The 21,323-nt window shown below is 41.8% G+C and overlaps 2 protein-coding genes across 6 annotated transcripts in view; one reads left to right on the forward strand and one right to left on the reverse strand.

The window, feature by feature from the left end:
• Positions 1 to 21,323, reverse strand: part of crb1 (crumbs cell polarity complex component 1) — a 226,567-nt gene that overhangs the window by 83,704 nt on the left and 121,540 nt on the right. The gene's annotated exons all lie outside the window — the stretch shown is intronic.
• dennd1b (DENN/MADD domain containing 1B) overlaps positions 1 to 21,323 on the forward strand; it is a 142,209-nt gene that overhangs the window by 32,842 nt on the left and 88,044 nt on the right. For 3 of the 5 annotated variants that reach the window (XM_052073906.1, XM_052073908.1, XM_052073907.1), the window contains exons 4-7: positions 11,430 to 11,479; positions 12,691 to 12,810; positions 18,541 to 18,610; positions 20,318 to 20,398. In XM_052073906.1, coding sequence (XP_051929866.1) covers positions 11,430 to 11,479; positions 12,691 to 12,810; positions 18,541 to 18,610; positions 20,318 to 20,398 — 321 coding nt within the window. The remainder of the gene's footprint in view (positions 1 to 11,429; positions 11,480 to 12,690; positions 12,811 to 18,540; positions 18,611 to 20,317; positions 20,399 to 21,323) is intronic. The other 2 variants (XM_052073909.1, XM_052073910.1) reach the window with 1 other exon arrangement.

Consider the following 21,323-nt stretch of genomic DNA (forward strand, 5'->3'; position numbering starts at 1 on the left):
CGCATGCGCGCACACACACGCTCCTGCTCTCTATCTCCTTTTGCTCTTCTCCCGGCACTTTATTAATGAAGCGGACCCTTGTATATTTGGGCATATGCATTGCTCTTGGCCCAACACTTCTCAGTGTATGGGAATGTGTGTGCACGCGAGTGCATTAGGGAGTGAGATATCTTCCCCTATCATTTGGTAATATATTCAGAAGAAGATCTCGGCAGAGGCATAATATTGCTGCTCTCCTCTGTCTGAGCCATCTGTGATGCGTATAAAGGACATCAGCAGGACAGGGTATTAGCACTGAAATAATGCACACTATTGTTGCTGTGTTTTTATTCTCAAAGCTGCTTGCCCCCCTCACCCCACAACATAAATCCATAAATTTGGGAAGAGTTTGAGATTAAATGAGGGTGATGCAATGGCTGCCATGTCTATTACTCGAGTGGAAATGTGTTAGTTGAGTACCGTATTTTCACGACCATACGGCGCACCGTATAAAAAGGCTTAGTGTCAGTTATGGGTGCGATATCTGTATTCAAAACATACACCAGGTGCATTGTATTATTGGATTCTGGCATGGTAAAACATACTATAGATTAAAAAATACAGGAGCATGCGTGCACGCTTGCGTATGTTTTTAAAAAGGCAGCGGAAGCAAAATCGAGTTTCGTTGTGCTTTATTGAAGCATTCAACAATGTTCAACATGTTATTTTTTGATCAATCCAGAAATCCATCAAAGTCCTCATCTTCCATACCTGAAATGAACAGCTGAGCAAGTTCTCCAACTATCACGCCAGGTTCCCTCGCGTCATTGTCGGTGTCAGTCTCGTTGCTGTGCTGCTCCTCACAAGTGATGGCCGGCTTTTGCGACCCACAGCTCGTGATTGTAGGTGAGGGGAAGAACATACTCTAGATCGACTGGTAAATTGAGAGCTTCGCCTTCCAGTTCAGCTCCCTCTTCACTACGACAGACCAATGTCCGTGTCCGTCGGACACGGACAGGTGTCCGTCACTCCAGATGTTGCACCAATTCACCTGTCGATCCCCCCGCTCCATTCTCCTCTCACTCACGAAAAAGACCCTCAGATACTTGAACTCCTCAACCTGGGGGGACACTCCACCCTTTTCTGACTGAGGACTGTGGTCTCAGATTTGGAGGTGCTGGTTTTCCTCCCATCCGCTTCATACACTGCTGCCAGAACTGCCAGAAGAAGCCAACAGTACCATATCATCTGCAACAAGCAGCGATAGAATAATGAGACCATCAACTGGGACACCCTCAACATCCGGGCTGCACCTAGAAATTCTCTCCATAAAAGTTATGAACGGAATCGATGACAAAAGGCGTGATCCAACCCTCACTGGAAACAAATCCGACTTAATGCTGGCAATGCGGACCACACTCTGACACTGGTCATAAGAGATTGAACTGCCCACACTAGGGTGTTTTGTACCCCATACTCCCGGACCACACCCCACAAGATTCCCCGAAGTACACGATGGAATGCCTTCTCAAAGTCCACAAAGCACATGTAGAGTTGTTGAGTGAGCTCCCATGTATGCTCGAGTACCTTGCCAAGGGGTGTAGAGCTGGTCCACTGGTCCACGGCCAGGAGGAAAAACCACATTGCGACTGTTGAATCTGACAATCAACTTCCTTACGGGCTCCCCTCTCCAGCACCCCGGAATAGACCTTACCAGGGAACCTGAGGAGTGCGATCCCCATCGAGTTAGAACACACTCTCCTGTCTGCCTTCTTAAAAAGGGAAAACCACCAACCCAGAGGCACTGTCCCCGATGTCCATGCGATGTTACTGTCATTCAAGACACACCCACGACATCCAGAGCCTTTAGTAACTCTTGAACATTCATTATTAAGTGTTTTTTTTGTCTTCTCTATTTAGAACCAAACAACAACATACATATTTTTATTGGATATCCCCAATTACTCGTTAGAATTTTCAGTGGAAAATCCGGATACCAAAAGAGTTGATAGCTGCAGCCCTTACCGATACCCATCTCTACCTGAGGCTTGAAGTATGTGAGTGATGTCTGAATTGATTTGTGTGTGACTTTGACAGAAACCATGTCAGTTACTAATGTCTTTTTTTTGCCACTAGTTTAAATACACACAATGGAATGATGTCTGGTGTGTGATGTGACACATTTGTCGTCAATCGCTTCCAGTTTGTTTTAATAAAAGACAATGGAAGTACATATGCGTGTCATTCATTGTGGAAATGTGGGCCATTATAAAAACAGTCAAACCTCGTTTTTCGAACGTCTCTGTTCTCGACCAAATCGGTTTTCGACCAAAAATGTAGTTTTTTATGCCTCGGATTACGACCGAAATTCGGTTCTCGAACAAACTGAGCACACATAAATGCACCATTGATCGTCTTCATTACACGAGGAAGTGTTGCTTCCTTGTGTTGCTTTCCATTGTGAGCAGACATGTTCAATAAACTTTTTATTTATTTATTTATTTATTTATTTATTTATTTATTTTTTTAAAGAGCGTTGTTTCGGTTTTCGAACAGCCTTCTGGGACGGATCATGGACGAAAACCGAGGTTTGACTGTACTACTTTGGAAATAGTCCGAAAAAATCTGGATGCATTGAGATGAATGATAATCAAAAGAAATTGTTGCCATGAATGTTAATATCATTTGATGCTTTGTTAAACAACCAACCAGTTGGCTCGGGTGAGTTATTCGGGGTTGTGAAATAATTCCCCTATTGTGAAAAGGTCCAGAAAGGATTGGAAATTGATTGTGCAGCCATAGGTCTCTCTCTATAGGATGCACATGTATAGCTGACAAGTGTTGGCAAAGTGTTTGAAGAGGCCAGAAGATCAATCTGTCACCTTCAACGTCTCCCGAATAAGGAGGTGGCAAACATGGGATGCTGTTAACCAAAACAACTTTAGTCACCGCAGACTCCCTGCACCAGAGGGGTCACTGATGGAGGGATTTCATCAATTCTAGGAAGACAAAATGCTCTCTTCGTCCATTTCCCTCCCAGAGCAGCTTGGTTGGAATGAGCGAGAATGTGAAAATGTAACACCCCCGCCTCGTGTCAATTTGAAAGTGCACCACATCGACTCATACTCATGCACCCTTCCATCTTTCTTCCATCTCCCCCTACACCTTCCTCCCCCCAGCTCAAGCAGCTCTGTTGCTTTGGTCCAGCTCTGAAGGCCGTTCTTATTACCGGCATATAGTGCAGGTCAGAATGGCAAGCCAGCAGCATAATATTAAAGCCTAATGAAAGGAATCTCTGCAGGGTCTGTGGTCTACAGCGGCCAGTGGAAGCTGCGTCTCTTTGCCCATTGTTCTTCTCCTTTCCTTTTATCCTGCATTCTTTACTATATCCACTATCTGTGCTTGCCACTGTCAGGCTTTGTCTTGTTCCGTCTTCCATACATTTAAGCTTTGATCTGGTTTTATTTAATCATTATTAAGGCTGCAAGAAAATGTTTATTATCGGGAGTGCAAGTACAGGGCGTCCTCAGTCTACGATGGCGTTCCGTTCCAACAAAGGTGACATCACTCAAAATTCTGCTGTCGTCGATTTGTGAAGTTGTAATCAGAGTCAAAATATGTGTTTGAAGAACACTTCTGGGGCATAATTGAAAACAGTCAGTAGTGTATGCCTGTAACGGAGTGTGCCTCCTCCAGCTGCAAGAACATATTTTTCAGTGTCGCATGGCGGACTGATTAGCCTCAGTGAGTCGCTCCAAGGTGCACATGCACTGTCAAAAAGGAACAATATCAGTTTGTCATTACACACACTCCTGGAAAAATAAATTGCTGAAAAGAGTGTCGCACTTCAATGAACATTCACTTGATATTTGACAACAGTCATCGCATGGCAAGGGATAGTTCGAAGGTGAGGTGGAGGCGATAGCTCTGTGCTATGGAGGCGTCATACGTAAGGCGACAAAAGCTTTTGTTTGCAATGCAAATATATACAGTATTTATCATGTTACATTCATACAAAGTATTTTCTTGCAAAGTTTTACCAGTGGCCGGCACTGTACGGTCAACAATCAGCATTCGCATTCCATATGGTGACGTTTGAAAGTGAAAAAGACATCACAGAACAACCACATGATAAATTGTGCTCCGAAAACACAACCTCTGAAACAGTTGAATTATTATTTAACTTTTACAAGTTAAATTGTCAGCAAACTACAACGGGAATGTGTTTATTGGAATTTTTGGCATTTAATTTGCATCCCTTGAAAACTGGTTGTGGACCTCCCAGATATTTTCAATGGTATTTATTTGGACACTAGCCTATTTGTGTGTGTGTGTGTGTGTGTGTGTGTGTGTGTGTGTGTGTGTGTGTGTGTGTGTGTGTGTGTATGTGTGTGTGTGCGTGTTTTTTCTCCCATGTCGATTATGGTCAAAATAAAGGATACATTTATCATTCATTCTTAGTAATTGTAAATTAAATGTACTATATTGTGAAATATATTATTATCCAGAGGTTTTGTCTATATTGCACATTACAAGTGTTGATGTATATATATATTTTTGTTACTTTGTGTTTTCATCTTTCTTTTCCCTATGTGCTTTTACTCTCTCAGCCTCACCCATCAAGATTTCATGCCATCATACATTTTAACTTTGCATTATTTATTTTTGCAGTCTTTCTAAAACCAAAGCTCAGCTGTCCTTGTGCCTTTACACATTGCAAATGAATGCATATCCATGCAAATTCTTAAAAAAAGGAAGGCTGAGAATTTGAATATTTTGCTTAAAGCTGCACCCAGGTCGACCCTGCCATTCGGCATTTGAAAGCAGAGTGTCTTTTTGAATACTGAGGCTCTCTCTTTGTCATGTTCGCCAGAGGGGCTGGATGAGCGGAACAGCACCGGTAGGATGGGCAGGCGTTGGATGGGGTAGCTGCGCACAGACAGACTAATTGGGAAAGGGGCGGGGGGGCAACGGGTGTTGGTAAGGTTGAGGAAAACGTGGGGTATGCAGGAAAGGGGGGAGGGATTCAAGACGACGACCCCGAGATAGGTGGGAGGTGAGAAAGGACAGTGAGAGGGGGGATAGGCAGCGAAGAGGTGAAGGTAGATAGAGCAAGTTAAGACTGTATGTTTGATGTTTACGGAGCCATACTGACTTAACGTATTTTGGAGGTGGTAGCTGGATTTAGTATTGTTGCCAAATAAATCAATTGAGCGGAGCATTGGATTTATGGCTTTATGAAGCCATTGCTTCAAATACATGTTCATGTTTCCAAGCTCAAACAGATATTGATCAAGGTTGTTGTTAAGGTATATTGAAGTCAGAACACAATAATTAATGGTTCTAAGGCAATGTTTTAATCATGTAAAAGGGTTATTAGAATCACTACAACATTGTGTAGTGGTTCAGTTCAGATAATGAAGAAGGTAGAGTTAAAAGCAAAAAAAAGTATGAAATGTGGGTGAGGATTTATCCCCCAATTATTCTCACACCTCCCTATCTTGTCAGTCATTATTCTTTACAGTTTTTAGCTGAGAATCAAAATAAATCTCATCTCTTATATTAATATAATAGTCATTACTTTTGGGTACTCCTGTAATTACGATGTTGGCCTCTGCTGAGAATGTATGCTCCAGAAGCGAGCACGAGTTGCACCGAATGGATCTGATTTCTGTTATCTATCTTTTATTTTCTCATTGTATGTGGATTTTACAGCTCTTACATGGATTTTTGCATGGAGTGAAAAATATTGCTCATCCATGTCATTGGACATATTGGCTGTATATTGGGGCGGATTATGTTTTTCTTCTTCTTCTTGTAATACAGGAAACAAAGTCTTTACAGCAACAGTGCCGGGAAGCAGTAAAATAAAGGACAAAAATAAAAGCAGATGTTGGGTTCACTCCAACATACTCCGAATTCTTCAACACACCAAACAGCACACAATTTTCGTGGAGCACTGACATACATGTACTTGTTGCGTCGAATATTGGTATATTCATTATCTTTATAAAGTCGTTTGCTGCCATACTCCTCCGTTCTTGAAAAAAAAAAAAAAAAACTTCTTTGTAGAGGACTCCGGAGGCCGAGCTGCCCTGAACTAGGTTGAGCTACGTCGGGCAGCCGGCTAGATTGATCTGGCTGCAGCAGCCAGGGGAATATAAAGCAGGGCAGAGGCTTAAAGTCTGAGTCCCCCAAGAGAGCAGTCCTTGCTGCATGGGGAGAGGGGCATGAACTGAGTTCCTTCTACCTCCCTCCCTTTGGCCGCTGCATCCACGGAATAACTTTCCATCATTTCCATGCTCTCTTATGACATTCACTTTGTCTCCCTCCCAGTCTTTATTTTCACCTCTTGCTTAAATATTTTCAGCATGTTCCATTTCACTTTTCTTTTTCACACCCGCTGTGCATTCAGTTCATTCCCATACTCCTCCGCTTCCCTTGTCTGTAGAGCATTTGAAAGCACATCTGAAAGCACAAGTGAATATTGCTCATGATGTTCACACCCAAAATGAAACACCAAGGCTAATGTTGAGTTCATTAGGAAATACACTTGCGATTTCAAAATAACTTTTTTTTCCCCTCTTGCGGAGCAGTTTTGCTAATCAACGACTTCATTTGAGGAGCAGTTTTCTAACTTTAAAGGAGCATTTTTTGCCTTTCTTTTGTGTATAATCAGCAGTCGTTATTTGTTCAATTCATATTGTGCATTGCACCAAACGATTTTCAGCTCAGCTAGCAAACGTCACATGAGCTGTGATTATTCGTGACTTGATCCCTGGCCACATGTCACTTTCTGTGCACAACAAGGGGCAACATTTCTTTTGAAAGGCGTCAATTGTACATGAGAAATAATGATGTTCTCACATTCATTTTAAATATTAACAGCTGAAAACAGCAAAATTAGCATACGCATCAAAGCTTTTGACAGCATCGCTAACACCATCTGATGTGACAGGTGTTTAGAAGGTAGCTAAACGTTAGTAGGAAGCGGCAATAAAATTAATGCTGGCGATATGGTTGAAAAGTGTACCAGTATTCAAGTATTTTAGACCAACCAATATGAATAAACATGTATATAGAATATTGAATATTCTATAATCTTTTCAATAAGCACCTGGAGGAAGGTGGCTGAATTTAGGTCATTTTATTTTAAAGTCTGATTTTGAACCTTAAATCAGAGCTTAAAACAACGATGAAAAAGTCAAATCAACTCGTCAATTTAAAGCAAATAATCATCAATTTAAATCATGTGCAAAGTATGTATTTCATATGAGTCTATTTATAATTATTTTATTTAATTATTCTTTTCACCTATTTAAAAATAGAAAAATAATTAAATGGATCAGGGCTAAAAAGTTACATCAAGCACAACTATCAAATGGAAAAATACCATTCAAAGTATCTGGTAGTAAAGCACCCTTTTGTGCTCCAAATTTCCTCTTTGGTCCTTTGTGGCACAAATCTCACATATTGTCATCTCGACCGACAGTTTGCAGAATAACGGGGTCAGGGTTTGATCTTGATCTTTTTTTTAATCGATACTATCTTGAATGAAATGTCTTTTGTTATTGATCAGGTGTCTTACACGATATATATTGATATTGAATTGTTTTACCATGTTATATTCTGCATGGGGCATGATGCAAGGCTGCACTGGGCTGCTGTTGTTGTGTTGCAGTGCACTGATAGCAGGATGGTCCACTGGGGGAATCCAGAGCATTCTGTCTCACTGAGTGATACCCCTGTCTCCACTCACGATAAACAACATCCACGCATAATAGTCTGCCAACCGAGCAGCGCATTCCTTCCGCCCTGCCCCCGCCACTCACCTTCCAAATCCTCAAATATATTAACTGCCTCTTTTTTACGATTATCTTAGGAAAATGGCAAACAAGTAGGTATTATATTGTGAGTGCTGTTATTGGTGGGGAGCTTCGGGTGCTGCGTAAAACTGTTGAGGAGCACCTTCCTTGGTGCATTTCTTGTATTTTCATCACAGTGGGGTCAGGTATGATGAAAGAGTGGAGGCAAAAAAAGTGCGTCAGGCGCCTCATAGTTACTATTAATGTCGGCGTTGTAGGAAATAAATAAATAATAAATAAAAATCCATTTTCACATTGCATTTGCAGTAAATTGGCACATCAGAGGAATTGACATGGATTTATTCGCCTGTGCCTTTCAGACAAAACTTGCCAAAGCGTGACGTTGCTGTACCCAAAGTACATTTCCTGGGTGGCAGGTTGCCATGTTCACCAAATAAAATGGGTAGCGTTGTCAGCATGACAGCTACAATTTCTTTCCAAACAAAGGCGCACAGACAGTGACTCTTCGGTTTTAAACGTCAGACATGAATTTCCGTCTGTCTGTTACACTTCTGATACGACATCCCCTAAGCTATGAAATGTAATTGATGAAAACAAACAAACAAACAAACCAACATGTCAATCATCTGCAATTTGAATGCTTGTTTGTTTCAATTTATCATCAATTAGTAATATTTTGTAGTTTCATTCAACTTGGAGCGTGCTCAGGATAACAAGTAATAATTTGCTCCCAACTATTTTACTGCTACTTTACAGAGGAAATGCAGTAAAGAGCCATCTTTGTAGGACTGGGAAAATAAATTGGCAAACTTAATTTGTCGACACAAAAATTCCTGCCTCAAAACTGTCATGAGGAATTTTAAAACCATATTTGCGCCACCTGGAATCATGTTCCTGGATAAGCTATTTAGCCTCATCGCAGTAAGTACCATCATTGCTTGAGTGGCGTAAAGCATCTTCTGCTAAATCGTCATGCCCGGTTAAACTTGTCTTGGTGTGCGCTGAAGCTTCTCTAGCGAATGTAGGTTAGCATCAGTTAGAGCTTCCTTCCTCCATCTCTTATCAACACTTAGCAATGATAGAGGTGTGACTCTAACGTGACCTGATTATTTCATGTTTATTAATTGAGTAATGGACGGAATAATAGAAAATTTGATTCTAAATAGTGACATCATTGTAGACTCACAACTTTGCTACCTTTTTCCAATATAATGTTTTTAACTGCAAAAGCCCACCCCAATTGCTTAGCTCACTTGCATAGTTGCTTTTGTATTCGCCCCAAAATGCTAACTAACACTCAACGAAAGGGCAAAGCAACCAGACGCGGAGAACGACAATCATTTTTGTCATCCTGATCATTGGCTCATTTCTTAAAATGTTCATTCCTTGTACACATAACAATTGTGTAAAATGAAAATAGTCATCCATTGAGTCCTTGAATAGATCACTAAGCCTTGGTGGATAGAAAAGAAGGCTTCGTTCTAAGATCTTTCTCACGGGCATAAGATGCCAGTTTGTTTAATGGCTATAGACAAGAGGACTGTAAATGTCCTCACAATATACTGTATGATGCCAATGTACCTGAGGATGGCAATCTTATATGCTGTGTAGCCCTTAGAAATATATTTTTATATATATAGCACACATCTGCTGTTTCTATGTCACATTATTCACACGCACAAACACGCACGTTCCCGATGGTCCTGTATGAGATCAGAGTCTCGGCAGTCCCTCGACTGTCACTCAAGCACACATACCTGATGTGGGCGGGGCTGTGACAACTCTCAAATCTGGCAAGTCAAATGTTTTTATTTGCAGGCAAAGCGAGTCCCAGTGTGTGTGTTTGGGCTCGTGTACCATATGCAGCGCGCCAAGGAGGGCTCTCTGGAACATATTGGTGCTTGTACATAGTGGTTAATAATAGTAGCAAACGCACACGGCGATGGCAGCTCTGATGTGTGTGACAGTTTTACAGCCGTACACGCCAAGACACAGACATGCATGCATGCGCGCGCGCGCACACACACACACACACACACACACGCTTACCTCCTGTGCCACCTGACTCTGTCTTTGTTGACTTCTCAATTCTATCGCAAATTCTGAAAAACAGCTACTTCCCATGCAGCGACCTCCCCTCCCTTCCCCTGCGCTTCATTTTTGGGCACATGCACACGAAATATATAGGTGAGTCAAACTCAGCCACCCACACACCAAAGCATGCACACTGATACAAATGTACATGCTTAACAGCCCGACACCCCCTCTTCCCCATCCATGCAAGTAAAGTCCTTGAAGCAGGCAGGAATTCACATATATCATACACTCAAATGCACTCACATTCTCACCCCCCCCCCCCCCCTTCTGTCATAGCTCATTGTTGCTGTTGCTTGTTTGTTTGTGACAATGCTTGTGTTGTGCTGCAGTGGCAGCTTTATGGTTTTTTTTAAAGGGGGATGTGGGGGGGGGGTCGCATGAGGGCTTTGGCGGGAGGGGGGGGATCAGTGACTGCTCCCCATGGCGAGGTCTTCGCAACAGAATGCAGCAGAAGCAGCAGACATCCAACTTGTCCTCATCAGGATCAATTTATGTGAGCTGGCACAGGGAGACAGACGGAGTGAGAGATGGCAGAGGAGCAGCCCAACTCTCTCAGCTCGGACATCTCCCGTCAGAAACAAAAAGGAGATAGGCCTTGGACTCAGTGGCCAAGCTTGGCAGACATGGTGAGATAAAGCGAGTTGAGTGAGGCCAGAGCGTAGACAGTCACCAGGATTAGTCTGTGGGCTTGGCGACAGCTGAAAGAGTGGTAGACGAGCCTTGACGCAGACTGTAGGAAGGAGCGCACCAGCCTGCACCTTTTTTGAGCCAGGAAAGTCAAGAGCGAGGGGCAGACAGACACACACACAGACAGACAAGAGCGTCGACCCGGTGCTGGACGACCGCGCGGCTGTTGTGATGTGGCTCACCCATATGGTGCTCTGCTCTGTTCCTGCTCCCTGTCTAAATCCATATGCTGCCGCGAGAAAAGGTGCCCCCCACCCCACCATATCCCCTCCCACCTTACTTGAAGAGCAGGGAGACCCTCCCCACCTCCCCCTCCAGCCCACAAGGGAGGTGTTGGGAGGTAAAGCCCCGAAGGCTTGTACTCCCCACCACCCCCCTTTACCTCTTAACCCCTCTGAGCTGCTTAGCCCATTGTCGCAACAATCTGCCACCACCGTAGCTTCGGCACAGTGTTTTTTTTCTCTCTTTCTTTCTTTTTCTTCCTCTTCCTTCATCCTTTCATCTCCCTTTGGCACCCCATAATCGATGAACTTATTAACTGCTAATTATTCAAGCTGTGGACTGAGGATCCCTGCTTGTCTGCGGAGAAAAGGGACCACAACTACTTTGTTGAGCCACGTGAAGTCGTTGATATGGCCCATTCATTTGGATTAACTGCATTTAGGAGCCGCTGTTTAGTACTTGTCAGATTGTTATCACAAGTGATTAACATTAATCCTCATTTTGCACAGCCACTTGATCGTGCCCGAGAGAGTTTTTGTCATATAATACATGGCCATTATTTGTATTTCCGTTTTAATATGTGTTTCTCTAAACTGTGTCTCTCTTTCGTTTTCTCAGGAGGTGCTTCAGACGATACCAAAGTTCTGCTTTCCCTTTGACATGGAAAGGTATGATTCCTCTCCCTCTCGCCTGCTTCCTTGTCCGCCCCCCTCTCCACCGTGTCTCGGTTTCAACCTGTTTTACTCACACTCGCCCGCACCCACCCACTCGCACACAAAACATAATTTACCTTCTGATCACTTGCACAAACTGCTGAGATCCAGTACAAGATCTGCTGTGTTGAAAGTTGCTCTTCACAACGATGGTGAGAGACAAATTTGATGAACACAATCTTGTATGTATTAACTGAGCAATATCTTCAGTTTTGTGGTTGCCGCTTGCAGTGGCAGATTCAAAATATTTGACACGGCTCTCAGTCTCATGCACACCACTGCAAACTAAACCAATTGTTTAATTTCTATTTCAAAAAAGCACTATTATGCTTGAAATAGCAGAATTGTTGCCCCCAGTGCTTGTTTGAGCTCAGCTCTGTTTCGATTGTATTCGTGGTTATAATTTTATGATTCTTTTGCCCTCGATCCTCACACGCACACACACAAACACGCACGCACACACACATTTATGGATATGTGTATGTATGTATGCATGTGTGTGTGTGTGTGTGTTTATATATATATATATATATATGTATATATATACACACACACACACAGACAAAAGGAAGATGAACAAAATCAACCTATTGTCATGTTGACAGTTGCATTATCATTTTGTCACTGTCACAATATAAAGCACGTGAGTATCACTTGAGCCTTGCACATAAATAAATAATTAATAAATGCATTAGCATGAGTTTAATCGACATTTTGTGGCAAACACACAAAATATAACCAGTGTTATAAAACACTGCCAAAAAGTGAGCTTTTGTGGGCCGGCCTTTTTCTGACACATGAAACCACTCAGGCCAACATCTTTCCTCAAGGCAGTGGGGTTTTAATTTTTGGCTTGGGAAAGGGCCATGATAGAATTCTCATTACAAAGAGAGTGAGAGAGACTGTGCTCCCGTGTGGTATTTTTTTTTCTTCCCCCCTCTCCAGTAAAGCTGAGCTGCTGCCATCTAGTGGTACTCTTTTTTTTGTGGCGCATGTTTTGTGTTCTCTTCCGCTTTCGAGTTTCTCAAGTTATCATCTTGAGGATGTATAACATCAAAATTATAACTTGAGTTTTATTGTTTGCATAATGCCATAGATGTAATGTGGCCCTTTGTAATAAGGCGATTCCTCTTGTATGTGCTGCTTTTCCTCATGTCGTCTTTTAGACTTTCCCAGAGTCATGTTGGACAGAACTTCACCTTTGTGCTGACCGACATTGATGGCAAGCAGAGGTTCGGGTTCTGTCGTCTTACTCAAGGATGCAGAGTCTGCATATGTCTTCTCAGGTATCGCACGCGCGCACACACACACACACACACACACACACACACACACACACACACACACACACAATATTCATTAATGCTCACGTTTGGCTATCAGAGAGGTGTAATTATCTGAAAAAAAATGTGGTTGTAGTTTGCTCAATTTTTTTCCTTCAGCCGTTCATGAAACAATTGCTGTTTGTTGTTTGTTGTTGTTGGTATTGTTTAATGTTAAATGATTTTGATCATTGATCTCCGAAGTTAAAGCAGATGCTTGCAAATATCTTGTTTGGATTCACCACACAAAATAATCAGTCTACTTTCATGAAGGATTAGAAAAATCAAGGAAGATGTACTTTTGAAGGGCTGAAATCAAAGCACTGAGACCATTTTAAGATAAACAACAGCTCGAAATAAGGAATCGATTGTCAAAATAGTTGTAGATTCGTTTGTTGATGATTAATTGTTGATTCATTTGGACACCTTAAGTTCTAATATTTTGCTCCTTTCCTGTAGCTAATTCAGGAAGACTAAATCTTAGAAGGACTCGGGATTATGCACCCATGACACTATTACAATAATAAGCATTAATATCCCTCCCAAACCATGGCCATTAAAATGGAACTTTTTTTCTTATCTTTGTTGAGCTGACTTTTTAGATCAACTCTTGCATTCGATGTCATTTGATTGTAGCAGTGTTGTGACCAGAAGAAGTCATTTTTATTGATGTACTGATGTGATGTCTGACGTGGATAAAACAAAAATCTGATGAAAATGAATCAAAATGCCTCTTTCTTTATTTCACCTTTCTCATATGCTCTTCTGTTTTTCCAGACAGAATTGGAATTTGGCTTGTCATGAATGCAAATATGTATGTTTGATTTCCTGTTGAACTCACCTTTAGGATAAAACTGGAACAAAAGACCTTCAAATCCAAGATTTTGTAATATAAGAAAATATGTATTTTATCTGGGAAGCCCTACTTGAAATCGTCCACGGATGTCCTGTCTTTTTTTCCTCCATTAATTCCCCACGTGATGAAAAAAAAACTCTTAGAAGCAAGCACACATATTTTTCGGTAGTTTCTCATCCTCAGTCTTCACACTGAGCTGAACTTTGCCAGATTGAGCCATTTAAATTCTTATCTGCCCACACAAATGTGTTTGTGATTTACCCACAATTATCCAAAAGTTGAGCTTTTTTTTTTTGGATATTGTAAAGGTGGATTTATCCTATCACAGAAGCCGTAAAAGGAGAACATCAAACCCAGTTAAACTGCAGTTTCTTTGCATAATTACACCCCAACAAAGGCTATTATCATTTAATTCCCGTATAATTGCATGTTGACACAGTGTTTCTTTCTCTTTTTTCCTCAGATGTAATTACCCCACCATTACAAAGAAAGAGCACTTTGGTGCAAATCTCAGTGGACATGCGTGTGCACTTTAGAATAAACTGGAAAATGTGCAAAATGAACCCTTTTTTTTTAACTCGAGCATGAAGCTGATAAACAGTTAAATGGGGAAAAGAGCACAAAGCCTCTGTGAGTGAGTGAGTGAGTATGCGTGTGCATGTGAGTATGTGTGTGTGTGTGTGTTTTGGTGGACAGTCGTAATTTTGTCGCTGCTCTGAACAACAATGTCCGGCCAACCCCCAACACACACACACACACACACACACACACACACACACACACACACACACACACACACACACACACACACATACACTCTCATGTCTTTTCTCTCTCTCTCTCTCTCTCTCTCTCTCTCTCTCTCTCTCTCTCTCTCTCTCTCTCTCTCTCTCTCTCTCTCTCTCTCTCTCTCTCTCCCCTCGTTATTCGGAGACTGCCACTGTGCGACAGCAAAGACGCTCTCAGTCCATAATTATGCATGAAGCTTTGCTGCCTGCCAATTAGCAGAGGCTCCCCTGTCCCTCTCGCTGAGTTAGACATGCTAATTCATTTGACATATGATGTATAAAATTAATTATGCATTCTGAGGACTTCATGGTTAATTTTTAACAGAATTGTGTGTTGAAATCTTATTTTTTATACGGGTTTGTTTGTGTTTGTTTTTTTTAACTGAAAATATATTTGAAAAGGCATTTGAAGCAAAACGTGGAACTACATTTCCTGTCAAATGCCTTGCAGGCACCCAATAATTGATCTTTGATTTTTCTTGCAATAGTTTTATTTGACAATATTAATCAGGCGTCATATTTTAACCATCAGTGTCTCATAGAAGAACTTTAAATATGTCTTCTTAAAATCTGAAGCAGAGATACCGAGGCCCCATTTGAATCCGTACTTCTAATGTATAATCTCCAGTCGATTTGAAATGAAAGTGATGACGAATGTTTTTGCCTCTTTGATTGTTGAAGTGCTGGGACAATAAAATTGTCACCTCTGCTCACACAAGGAAGTTCCTTCATGAGGGGGACAGTTTTATGTGGACGGAAGTTTGAGACTGCTTTGGCGTAAAAGGGCGACGGCGTCCTTTCAGGCAGCTGAAAAACAAAAATAATGATTGTTTGTTTTTAATGCCATTTTGATGTTATTCAGCCATTCTTCTATTCTGTCATTGCCTGACATGCCTAAGTGGAAGAAATTCTGTCCGAGATGGTGATTGTTCACTGTTGGGGGGGGAATAATTACCGTGAGCTTTTAGGATATACTTAAGCGACTACACTGCGCTGGTCAGTGGATGTTTTAACGGGTTCCTGGGAGTGTGGGGGGCGAGTACCGCTTCCTACTTTGTGTGTAACCCTCGACCTGCAAATGTAAAGGTGAAATGAAATCTTCACGGAGGGGTCTCCAAAGTGTCGGATACGTTTGAATATTAGGTGCTTGTGTACTTAAGGAGATTTAAGACTCAGCTGAGAGACCAGCAGTAAAAGTCTGCACCCCACTGGTGATTCAAAGCTATTAAAAAGATTGAGCAGGATTAATTAGAAGGTTGTACAGACACAAGAAATATCATTTGGATAGAATGATAATAGAATCAAGTTCTTCTTTTTGATGTATTGGTGGTTGTGAGCATCTAATTGTATTTTTAAAATCATTGCCTGATCTCAACGTTTTGATGCATGACTTTTTTTTTTTAGCCTGGGGGTGGGGTGGGGATGGAGCTGCCGCAGATGAACCGTTTGTTTCTTGGAGTGCAGGGCACTTTGAAAAGACATGTTTAAAAAGGCTTGGACTTTGGGGGAGAGGGGGGGTGCACTTTAGTGATGGATGCCACTCTCTCTATCAGAGGATTTGCCTTGCACAAACACTTCTGAGCAATGAACTGTGACGCGTAGGAGTATATCTCTGAGTGCAGCTCCTAACATAAATTCAGCAATAACAAGAGAACAGAGCTGGAGGATACCAGAACAAATCACTGCATTAAGGACTGATATTCATTTCGCATCATTTTCAAGAGAGCAACAACTCCTTTTATACGCTGTAAAACAGGAGTATTGGTTATTTGTGGCAGATTTCTTTCACCACCAATCAATCATGTGTTTCCCTCGAAAAACAAAGAAGGTGCAGTGCAGCATAATGACAGAGTTTTGTGAAGCTTGATGGCTGTTCAGGCAGACAGAGTTGTTAATTTTTAATTTGTAATTTTTTTTTAAAAACAACATTCACTTCAGCAGTGAAAAAAAAATGAAGGATTTATGTCCGGACGCCTGGATTTCCAAACTGTAGTTGTGAAGGAGACAAAAAATGCGAAAGCTTTGTTCTTATGTGTTCCATATGGGTGAAGATTAATTATTTTTTTCTGTATGGCTTCAACATAATCCAACCTCATCTGCAAGCATTCGTGCTGTATGTTTTTTGACATGGCAGAAATAGGCTGATAGGCAGTCAGCATGTGAATTAACTAAAGCGTGTTTGATTCGGTCGCCCCCTGCAAGTGTGACCCGATTGCGGTAAGTCTTCATGCAGATGTCAAAATAGAGGCACGTTAAGAGGCTGATTGTTTCAGACTAATGGTCACTCAGCCCCTCTGAGTGGTGCGCTTGGCTGCCCTTCCACAGGAACCCGCCCTGTCATTGGCCCCTTGCGGATTTAGCGATATGAAAATTTGCATTCGGTTCACTTTATTGTTTTCTCGTTGTCTGTTAATTCCAGTCTACAGAGCAGCCAGTGACCCATGGCCTGGAAGCTCTTCAGTCTCCAGCCGACTGCCAAAGCAGGACTAGGACTCACATACTGCAAGCCCACAAAGATTAGAATTCATTATTTTGTATAATATGTTTACAATAATATTTGTCACACATTTTAATGAATTTAAAGGACACTTTAGCACTGCAGCGTTCACTCTTGATTCATTGGCCCAATTCACGAATTGCTGCATTGTCAAATTAATTTTCAGAATCGCCTTTATTGTCATTGTATTACATACAACGTAATTTGGGTGCCACTCTTTAGTGCATTTAGTAAAAAAATAAAAACTGGTTAATAAATACAAAACTCAACAACAACACACAACAACAATTTTAAAACCACATGCATCAAAGACGTGTTAGTAAGGCGCGAATGGGAATTTGTGTTTATTTAAAACTGAAATGTCCTTACCTGGAATCATTATTCATGCTGTGTTCGAAAATCCATGTTAAAAAGCAAAAGTGAATGTAAATTCTATATCTTGACGGAACAATATGTTTTCACACTTTGGTTGCATAACATTAAATCAGCGGATCCCTCACAGCCAAACGAAAAGTGTTGGCCTTCTTCCACCAAGAAAGCAAGCGTGGCCAAGAATATGTCAACCTTATAAAGAAAGCCATGCTGCAGATGCTTTTAGCTTATGCTGGCCGTACTTAGTGATAAGCTTTAACACAAAGAAGCTGGGCCAACTATATTATGCTTGTTAATTAATTCATTTTTTGTCCATTAATTACATCTTTGTAATATGTGATGGGGCATGAAAAAGAAAGAGGGCACAAAGGGAGCATGTTGGAGGAGAAGAGAGAGTAGGAAGCATCTTTGGCTGCATTTTAGTTGCGCGGCTGTGAACAGCATGGCTATAAACTGTAGCATCCTTGCTGTTCTTTATTTGTATTGGAATCTGTTATGCACTGTTATGCATGGATGCAGTAGAAGGACACGCTCTTCTACTGCCTCCTTGTTTTGGATGAAAGGACAGATATGAGAGGAATTCATCAAATGCCGAGGCCCATCAGTATGAAGAATGTCATGAGCTGAGTGTGTGCGTGTGTTTTTTACCTCTACAATTGTGTGTTGTTGATTATGTTTACATTTATATTTAAGGTCACAGATGCTATCCAGTTGTGTAATGCCTGTTTTACGGTCTTTTAATAAATATGAATGTATTATATATTAAAAGCGCCCTGCCCAAAGTCAGCGGGCATTGGTTCATTCACTATCCTAAAGGGACCAAATGCTGGAGAAAATGGATGGAAGGCGATCTCGCAAAAGAAACGGTTATATACAGCACTTAAGTTAGTCTTAACGCAGGAAAGTAGACATAGTTTTATTTGTATTTTTTGGTTGAGTTACTATTTATTATTTCATTAGAGTAATGCGCCTTTGTAAAAAATGAGTTTTGTGGCTGGGAAACATTTTTGTTGGCAGTTTTTGCAAAATTTTGCCTTATTCAGGCACATTGGAGCTTGTTTTGCAGAAAAATAGTCCATTGAACTTTGGCCAGCCTTTTCATATAATTTCCTTCTAAATTCCTGTGGAAATACATTGAAATGTTGGTTTATGAAAACTTGCCTTTTTTTTTGTATTTGTAGTTACCTTCCGTGGTTTGAGATCTACTACAAGCTGTTGAACACCCTTGCAGACTATCTAACAAGACAACAGGTAATCATCTCGTTTGCACATTTAGCGACTCACCGTTATCGAATGTTGTACATCTAGTGATTGACAAGTGCAAACAAGGAAAACAAAGAGGTGGTAATGAAAGCACAGCCCCCTTGAATAGGAAAAAAAAAGGTACAAGACTTCTTCTCCACACTGGTGTGATGCTTGCCATCTTGGGCTCAGCTGTGCTGCTGTTATGTTGACATTTTACAGACCAAACACCGATCTAAAAACAGAAGTTATTCCCGGTGATTTACTGCAAGACAAATCTTTAACACACATACACACACACGTGCGCTCCCAAATGCTTACCACTCGCAAAAGTCTTTTCCCCTGACTATTGACTGCGATATCGCAGCAAAGGGAGGGGAAATGTAAAATATGCAACAAACTGGGGAGATGTGCAACATGTAGCGCATAGAGGGCTGAGGTGAAAGGAAGAGGGAGGGAGAGACATATCACGCTGTGGGACCGCTTACACTTGTCATGTTGGCGCTTCTTCCGCAAACCCTCGGAGAGAGCCTTGTTAATAGAGAACAATCAGGAACGCGTGCACCTTACATAAGCATTTAAAATAAACCGTCTGATTCAAAGTGACTCACCCGCATAATGTAATAAATAGGGAGCGAGGGTACGCCGAGGCGGACAGTTAAGTGTGTGAGGAAGAGAGAAGTTACTGGAAATCCTGGATGCCTTATCTGTTAGTGTGCTTGATTTGATTTGTATTTACCCCGCTGCCCGTTCCAGGCGAGAGGAGAGATGTTGACAGACAAGGGAAGACAGAAGAGCGATGAGGGTTTAAGGCGAGGGCTAAATGAACTGTTTCCCCAGGCTGTGTTGTTGACCATGCGTGTGAGCATTGAGCTTCTCATGACAAGGAGGCTGTTCGATTGCACACACCCGAACACCCTCTTCCCTTGCCCCCACCCCACTACGGCGCTCACTGTACATCGCCGCCCCGTCCTCGCTCGCTTGCGCGCGCACGTTCGCTACATACATTTACGCATATCCCCACAGAAGCAGTGGCTGCTTGCCAAAACCTAAGCAAAGTTCACTGAGACAGAAAAACATATCAAACAAAGAACAATCCCAGTGTTCACAGTAGCGGCTTTAACTCCAAGTGGCAAAGTGCTGTCCCCTTCTGATCTTCGGCAAGAGGCCCGGCAGTGGAAAATAGCAGTCTTGTCATGGAGCTCATAAATGCTCCTAGAATAATTTCTGAGCCTGTTCGGTGGTCAAGTGAGCTCTCTGAAGGTTTCTGAAAGCCCTTGTCTTTGGAGTGGGGGGGGGGGGGGGTGGCACGGGCTCGCTTAATTACTGACAGCACTCTCTCGCCTGGAAAATCAACATTGCTGGATAATGGCTGTCTGCAGCCAGAAAGTCAGCCCCTTGTAACCTCACCGTCTTTTTTCAGCGTACACTGTTCGGTCAAAAATATTGGGACAATGCAATTACACTTCCATGAAAATAGTGGAAAATACAGAGTTGGTTTTGTCTTGGCAACTAGCTAGTCATCAATCAGCGAGAGCACAAAACGTCTTAGTCCTTTAGATTTTTATTTATAAATAAATGAAACTGTTTAGCCCGGGAAAAATGAAACATAACAAGGTTTTATTTGCAAATGTACATTTTCATCCACCTATAATAATTGTGACACCAAGCCCAATGAGTGAATATTGTCCATGTGTCTGTTTGCTTCTTAAACAGAATAATGACTTGAATGACATGCTGAATTCTCTGTACGATCTTCCTGTGCCAAAGCCCTTCACGCCAGTCAACTTGAGTGTGGTAAGAAAAAAGTTGTGTTGATCTAATTTGCCCTTTCTACTCTGCCAAGGCATAGAAAAATTTACGGTTTATTTATAAGCCATGATACAAATTTAAAACCTTTCACTCATCTTTGTTATTAGCATCCCACATTGTACACTTGGCAAGTTTGTTGTAAATGTCTCACTCTGGGGTTTCTTTCTCCCAATTTTGTGGCATCATCTCTAATATACCGTACACTGCACAGTTTGGGTGTCAGGGAACACCTTACTGCAGCGGAAAAAAACAGCACAAATGGATTAGATATCCATAAATCAAATTTGAAACAAGCCTCTTTCAGATGTGGTGCTCAATGGAGGTAAACATGGTGACATCAGATAGATGCCATTTGAAAAGATGTGATGGTGGACTGTTCCAAAAAAAAAAAAACATCCATAAATGGGCACCGAATCGACCTGCAGTGTAAATAGGAGTAAAGCTGCTTTGTGGTCAACTGTTGCATCAACAAGAGGTTAATAACAGTTGACTATAAGGGAATGGAAGAAAGAGGGCAAGAAGACAAAGGAAGAAGGAGGAAAATAAGGCAGGCATGGAGAGATTGGCAAACTACGGCAATGGAGGAGAGCGACGGGAGAGCAGGAAAAATGATGTAGAGCAGGAGAAAGTGAAGATGTGCTTGAATGCAGCAGAAACACACGAAGGCCCTGGACTGGCACTCTGTTTGGAAACAACAAGAACCGCTAGCAGGTTTTAGTGAGATAAGCCTGAGCTGTTTCAAAATGGACGAGTCCTTTCAGAACTCGTCATGTCTTCTGCTTATGAAAAAGTGGAATGGCTTAACGAGGCCAAGTCCTCCAAAGTTGAAAGAGTGTTTGTGTCCATTCTTGACAGCAACTCCCCTGCTGCGTTTCCACCGCATACATAAAAGTCACTTTCTTAAACAGGT

This window comes from Hippocampus zosterae, chromosome 8 (assembly GCF_025434085.1).
Source record: "Hippocampus zosterae strain Florida chromosome 8, ASM2543408v3, whole genome shotgun sequence".
Taxonomy (NCBI): Eukaryota; Metazoa; Chordata; class Actinopteri; order Syngnathiformes; family Syngnathidae; genus Hippocampus; species Hippocampus zosterae.